Genomic DNA, 6,891 nt, shown 5'->3' on the forward strand with positions numbered 1-6,891 from the left:
TTTTCCATATGGGTATTTAGCTAAGCAAAAGGGACAAAATGTGTGGCTCAGTGTGACTGGTGTTGTTTGCTAAGTGTGCTAGTTTAGACGTTTTACACAGGAATTCTGTACGAACATATACAACAGCAATATGTCATGGTGGGTTTTCAGTTACATATGAGAAGGAAAAAGAACATGAAACAGTGAGTGGGGTGTGGAGACATGTAAGTGATGTGATCAAGCAGTCTGGAACACAACAATGGAGTGATGAGCTTCAGCCTCAAGCACGTTTGATTGACCTATCGAGAGTTGTTGAGGTGTAAAAGGAGTCGTTGACACACCCCACTTGACTGATGATGTCAACAGCAGACAAATAGGAGGATATACAGGGATTATTTTATTGACAAAGTCATATGTTAATTAAGTACCAGCAAGCTTTTAAAGGGTCACAGACCAGGGATGGTCACTCTGCTTTGGCCCAGTGTGTGTGCAGGCTTCATCTGCTTCTTACTTTTCAGAAACTCCTGCAAGGTAAGGATTATTCTCTGCCACAAACTATAATTTGCTGTGTAGTTCAAGTTTACCTGTTGTAGCATCTCTGCTGGTTAGATGTACTGCAATGCTGTTTTCGTCAAGTTAAGCATTTAAAGTATGGATAGATCTTTATTAACCTGTTTTAAGTAATTTTGGGAGTGAAAGTGGTTTTTCTGTTAAAACACATCTCAGATTATCCTTCATTTGTTTCTTTTTGGCTGGCTGTAGGGAATTAACGTGTGCATGAAATGCTTTGTGAAAATAATCTAGGATTGTAATAATGACTTTTTATATCCACGTTTCATGAAGCCAGACTGAGTCAGAGATTAATTTATTTGTTTGGAGATGAATACAAGGAGGCCTTGTTTTCAGTGACTCACAGGCACAAGCAAATTTCACCTCAACAAGCTTCTTTAAATTCACATGGCAACCCACAAGGACGTTGGGATAGTTATTTCATATTACAGTCTTGATGGAGGTGTGAGGCTTGCCTGAATAGTTTGGGGCAAAAATAAACACCTTTTACATAAAAAAAAGAGCTTAAGTGAGGTCTTGGTCATTTTTTGTTTAGTCTGGATTGTAAATTGTTGTTGTTCCCTTTCCAGGTGCTCCTACATTTCAGCGAATCAGTGTGATTACTCAGGGACAAAGGACTATTAATTGTAGGTCTGCGGCCTCTGCATTGGTTGAATTTTTGTAAGGAATTGAGGTGCAATGGCTCAAACAGTCAACATGAAGGTCCAGGAGCTACCATATCTGCCACCTGAAGTTTGGGTTTTGGTGTTCGGCTACTTGAACACTGAGGAAAAGCACACAGCCCGCCTCTGCTGCAGACACTTCAGAGATCTCATCGACCACCCGTCCCTGTGGAAGGATTATACAGCAGGACTCTCCAACTTTCCCCGCTACACATCTGGATTCTGGGACACCGTGCAGTGCCGTGGGGTCAGCCGTGCCACAGTGCGACATTTACGACCCAAAGATTGGAAAATCCTCAGCAAGTCCCTCCCATCACTCAACACCATTGTCTGTGTGAGGGAACGGCGATATTACAAGATGAAATACTTAGACAACCTGTGTGAATTCCCCAACCTGACGAGTCTTGGGGTACGAAACGCCACCTGGGTTGGGCCGTTACTGGTGCAGTGTCAGAGTCAGCAACTAGCCGAGCGGTTGACTCACCTCAGCGTCTGCGACATTCAGATGTCCTGCGACGACACTGTGGCGTTCATTAACAGCGTGTCACGCTTGGTTAACCTGGAGTACTTGCTGTTCCACCAGCAGGAAAGTGAAAGGCTTGAGAGGATGAGGCCAGTGCCCTCCTGCATCTTCCACAACCTGCTGCTAAGACTGAAGAAACTCAAACACTTATCCTGGGGAATGAAAGGGGAGCCACCAGTGCCACTGCCCAACAACTACTTCTACCCATTGGACCCAGAAAACCCAGGTAAGCCAGTCTCCTGATTATATTTTACACTTGCAAGCATCAGAACCAATACAGTCACTTTTTACACCTTTGACAAGAGCTTTTCATCAAGAAAATACAATGATTTCTTGACATTATGCCTTAATATTGGAACAAAACCCATCATATTGAAGTCAGTTGAGCTGCACACATGCTGCATTATTATATATATTTCACCTCTGTAATATTCTTGATGTTTATAATTGAGCGATTTGTATATATTAGTGCTATTTCTTGTAATATATTGTATTATTTAATTGGTTTAGTCTATTACTGTTACTATCTTAGACCAACTGTAACCCACATAATTTCCTTAGGAATTATTATTCTGATTAGTATTGTGATCACACAGCCTGTTGTGCAGTATTGTGTGACTATGCTAAACTTAACTGACAGAGACTAAATGTTTAGCTAACCACCTCTTTTATCCTGTAGGAGAGTACGGCGGCCCAGAACTGATCTCTTTGGAGTTGGTCAGTTACACAGAAATCATCCTGTCGGAGGACGCGCTGAGGGGTCTGACTTCACTCAAGTCGCTTGCTGTCCACTACAGGTACCCCTGGGATGGTCTGCAGTGCAACCTCTATTCCTGGCTCAGTCATCTGCAACAGCTGGAATCACTCTCAATCATTGGTGAGTCAAAACATGCATTTAATCTTTGTAATGTGTGTAAGTGTGTGTAGTAAGCAAAAATCTGTTGTCTTGCATGCATCCTTTTTTTTTGTTTGTTTTTTAAGTGAAGCTGTGTGAAGCTCCAGGCCAAAACTGTTTTCTGTAACTTCTGTCCTGTCGTTTCTTTCCTTATAGGAGGGACTTTTCTTCCCTCTTATACGGAAGACCTTCCATCCCAGGTGACCAGTCTGACACTGCGAACATCTATATGCATGTGCCAGATGAGCTCCATTGCATCTCAACTCCAGCGAGTTGAACATCTGGACATAGATCAGAACCGCTATGCTGATAGTCTCTGCAAACAGCTTCCTACACTGTTTCCTCAACTCAAGACTCTCAGGATACGGTATGCCCAGCAGATTTTTATTTATATTACTATTACAAAGTAAAAGTTCCATTTGATGGTTTATGTGTGACCTGCAGCATCAAATCATCTCACTTGAAAAAAGTGTCGTCATTTACATTTTGCTGCAAATGAAGCTTTTCTCTGTCTTGATTTCTTAATGAATGGGTGAATGACTGAATGTAGTGTAAAGCGCTTTGGGGTCCTATGGACTAGAAAAGCGCTATACAAATGCAGGCCATTTACCATTTACCATTTAAGTACAACTGAAACACTACAGAAAATCGTGTCAACAAGTTCCCATTATGGGTCTATCGTTGCCAACACGCAACTAGAGCTGACGTTTTTTTCCTGTCTTGTCTTCTGTAGCTTCCACCGTGAGGAACCAACAAGAGACCTGCTGTTCCTCAACAAGCTGCGACACCTGGAGCGACTGGAGCTGATCAAGAGACAGACATACATTCTTATAAGTGACGAAAACAAAACTTGGCCGAGTCCATCTGTGGAGGGACTGATCAAGGAGCTGCAGGAGATCTCCAGGAACAGGTTCAGCATCGTGACCACAATGCCCGAAAGGGACGTTTTGCAAGAATGCGACTGCATTTGGGAAAGAGTGGAAACACGATTCTAATCCTGAGGAGTGGAAAGTGAACAATACAAACAAAAATTATATTATACAGTTTTCCTCCAGTGCCTCATGCGACTAACTGACTGGACTTTCATGTAGATGCAGCAGGTCCTCAGTTCTGTAACTGTCAGTAACCCAAGAACTCGCAATGTGTGCAACACTACCTTTAAAATAAATGAAGGTCAGAGCAAGAAGCTGCTGCTTTGTTGCTGCAGAGAACTTTACACATAGTTAAAATGATGTGATGAAATATTCTACTGGTTTTTTTTAAAAGGTTTGGTTCAACCATGTTACGATGAGAAATTCTCTGGTTCTGTGAGTGTTTATGATGTTTTTTTTTCGATCAAATAAAAACTACTTTTCATGAAGAACTGCATTATTGTTTTTCTGTGAATTTAGTTATTATTTCATTCAACAGCTTTCAAATCAAAATACAGACCTCCAAGTGATTGTATAGAAAGCCTCCCTCCTCAGAAGGACATTATCAGTGTCACGCTCATGTCTAGCTGTGGAAATTTAGTTCACTTCACTTTTTTCAGCAAAAAAGACAGTAATAAAAAGAAACCCAATCACAACAACCCTGTCATGTTCCGGGTGAGTGCTGTTTTTTTCCATTGTACCAGTGTTTCCACCTTGTCTACTTGGATTGGCAACACCTGTGTCTATGGGGATTTAAGACCAGGGGCCTGTTCTTCGTACCTCGCTAAGTAAGTTAGCTGGATTAGATTGTTGACGATTTCGCGTGATCCCGGATCGTTCGGTTCCCCGAAGCTCATACGGGACTTGCTGTCATAGCAACAGAGCCGTAAGCGTAAACCTGCTCGGGAGCAGGTTTACTTTATGTAAACAGGATTAGATCGCGGCCACGCAGGTATGTCCGCTTCATTTATACGAAAGCAACAGCGATATTCCACCACTGTTTCACCATAAATAAATAACATCAATGTAACTAAAGATAATGCAGCACTTGATCCTTTTATTGATGTCACACAGATACATACAGGTCATTTCCTAAAAAAGGGAAATGAACTATTAACATTCTATTACATGTATGTGATTATTACAGATGTAATTCATATTTCAGAGTAGTAATTGTAAATTACTTCGTGTACTCAAGATGAGAGACCACGGCTATAAAAGCGAAGGTGGATTTGGGAAGCCTGTCGCAGCCATGTCCTGTCCGTATACGCGAGCCACCCATTGCGGAAGGTGCAAGATTGATAAGGAGAGTCCTCAGAATTCAGCGCATATTGCGGGATAGACAGGATCCTTTAGCTCAGCGCGACAGTGTGCTCATTGAGAGATATCGATATTCCCGTGAGGGTATTATTTACTTAACCAACTTGTTGACGAGGGGGTGCAGGACCACCACCTGTCTTTTTTTCCTCTGCCCTTTTCTTGGTTGCTGTTATGAACAAACTAACAGAGTATTACAGGCCAGTATTACCTTGCCAAGAGACGAAAATCAATCTAAGAGATAAATATTACCATTCTGTAGAATACTCCTGTATTCCACTTTTACTTGTTCCCATGTTCTTGTGGGTCCTGTTGTGGCTCTAATGTGAAAGGGGATATAATATAACATATTATAATATAATATAATGCCATATGATATTGGACAATATAGTGTCATATGATAGATCTACCCTACCGCCTACTGGTGTTGGCCAGAGGGGCCGATGGCGCGATATGGCAGCCTGGCTACAACCGTAGCTGCCTCCACCAGTGTGTGAATGTGGGAGTGAATGAATAGTGGTATCGTAAAGTGCTTTGGGTGCCTTGGAAAGCGCTATATGAACCCAATCCATTATTATTAGTATTATTATTAAATTACCTACGAGTTTGATTTGTCAGCAACTTTCTGCCAGCCCTCTCTCCTTGCTTCTGCAGCCTTTGCAGTGTTCTCTTGCGTTTTAATTAAACTCTGAAACTCCTGAAATCCCTCACTCATGAGTTCTTGCTCTGCTGCCGGAAAATACCGAGCACGCCCCTTCGACATTTTCGCCGACCAATCAGCGGGTTGCCGATCAATGTTTCTACTATCGATGCGTAGCCCCTTTTACGACACCCAGTGATGTCACATTACTGCGTCCAGCTGTACTAATCGTCAACAGCAGGCGTGTTCGGGGAACCGGATTAGCGAGCTCACGGTTAGCGCGATGGTTTGGTCTTGGATGTGTCATTTGATCTTGGATGTAGTAAGCGACGTACGAAGAACAGGCCCCAGAGCTCACAGTCTTCAAAAGCTGCAAAGCTGGAAGGAGGCAGTGGTAGTAAACCAGGGAAGGATGATACAAACTCAGGAAATTACAGGCCTATAACTTTAACATCAAATATCTGTAAAGTAATGGAGCAAATGATTAATGAAAGATTAATGTAAAAATAAATCAAAATGAGGTTGTTGTTTTTTTTCTTTTTAAAGGGAAGACAAATACAAGTGAGGACTGGAAAGGCTTACTCTGAGAGGTTTCCAGTCGAAAACGATACACCTCAAGGGAGCGTAGTGTTATGTTCTTAGTTATTTTAATGATAAATGATGTTTTTAATGATATAGAGGGTGGGATAGGGCTTTTGCTTTTTGCTGATGATGGAGCAATATGGAAGAGAGGGAAAATGTAGAGTATATTGTAAAGAAACTGCAGGGAGCAATTGGAAAAGTTGAAGAGTTGTGATATAAGTCTGGTTTTAAATTCTCAGTTGATAAGGACAAGACAATGTTTTTTTTTTTTTTGTTTTTTTTTGTTTTTTACAAGGAAAAGAGTTGGTGAGGATGTCAAGCTTAAGTTATATGGTCAAGAATTAGTGAGTAAATGTAAGTTTGAAGCTGTGGTTTGATGAAAGGGTAACATGGGGTGTACACATTCAGAAAGTGTTGGATAAATGTAAAAAAAGATTTAAAAATAATAAGGTGTTTAGTTGGGAGGGACTGGGGAGCAGATAGGAAGTCTTTGAGGGCCATATACACTGGGTTGGTTAATTTGAACTGGATCAGTTAGACATCGGTCAAAGAGTGCCATTACCAGCAATACCTCTATGTATAATTCCTAAATTCACATTATTGGACAAGAAGAATAAGGATAGGGCATTTATTTTAAACTCTCATACAGTACAGGCTTACATTGATATGTTCAAATATATACAGATGCATCAAAGAATGCAGCCAGTCAAACTGGTGTAGCAGTTGTGATCCCGGAGTTTGTGGTTGAAATGGGGAAAAGGATCAATGATGGACTTTCAGTATACAGGGAGTGCAGAATTATTAATTAATTA

At 41.3% G+C, this 6,891-nt stretch overlaps 1 protein-coding gene across 1 annotated transcript; it reads left to right on the top strand.

Annotated features, from left to right (window-relative positions):
- Positions 1-1,227: 1,227 nt before the first annotated feature.
- On the top strand, positions 1,228-3,624 carry LOC146564647 (uncharacterized). Its single transcript, XM_085290409.1, has 4 exons — positions 1,228-1,960; positions 2,414-2,611; positions 2,786-2,996; positions 3,363-3,624. Exons 1-4 carry the CDS (start codon positions 1,228-1,230, stop codon positions 3,622-3,624), a joined length of 1,404 nt encoding a protein of 467 aa, XP_085146535.1.
- Positions 3,625-6,891: the final 3,267 nt, after the last annotated feature.

Source organism: Mchenga conophoros, linkage group LG11 (genome assembly GCF_057382185.1).
Source record: "Mchenga conophoros isolate Kocher_MC1m ecotype Shallow Benthic linkage group LG11, M_conophoros_male_GT1.1, whole genome shotgun sequence".
Taxonomy (NCBI): Eukaryota; Metazoa; Chordata; class Actinopteri; order Cichliformes; family Cichlidae; genus Mchenga; species Mchenga conophoros.

What these genes read in the sequence shown, in the direction of transcription:
- LOC146564647 (XM_085290409.1), top strand. Translation starts at nt 1,228, where the DNA reads ATGGCTCAAACAGTCAACATGAAGGTCCAGGAGCTACCATATCTGCCA. An exon ending in ATTGGACCCAGAAAACCCAG is followed by an intron (nt 1,961 to 2,413) that starts GTAAGCCAGTCT and finishes TTTATCCTGTAG; the next exon opens with GAGAGTACGGCGGCCCAGAA. An exon ending in CTCAAGACTCTCAGGATACG is followed by an intron (nt 2,997 to 3,362) that starts GTATGCCCAGCA and finishes TGTCTTCTGTAG; the next exon opens with CTTCCACCGTGAGGAACCAA.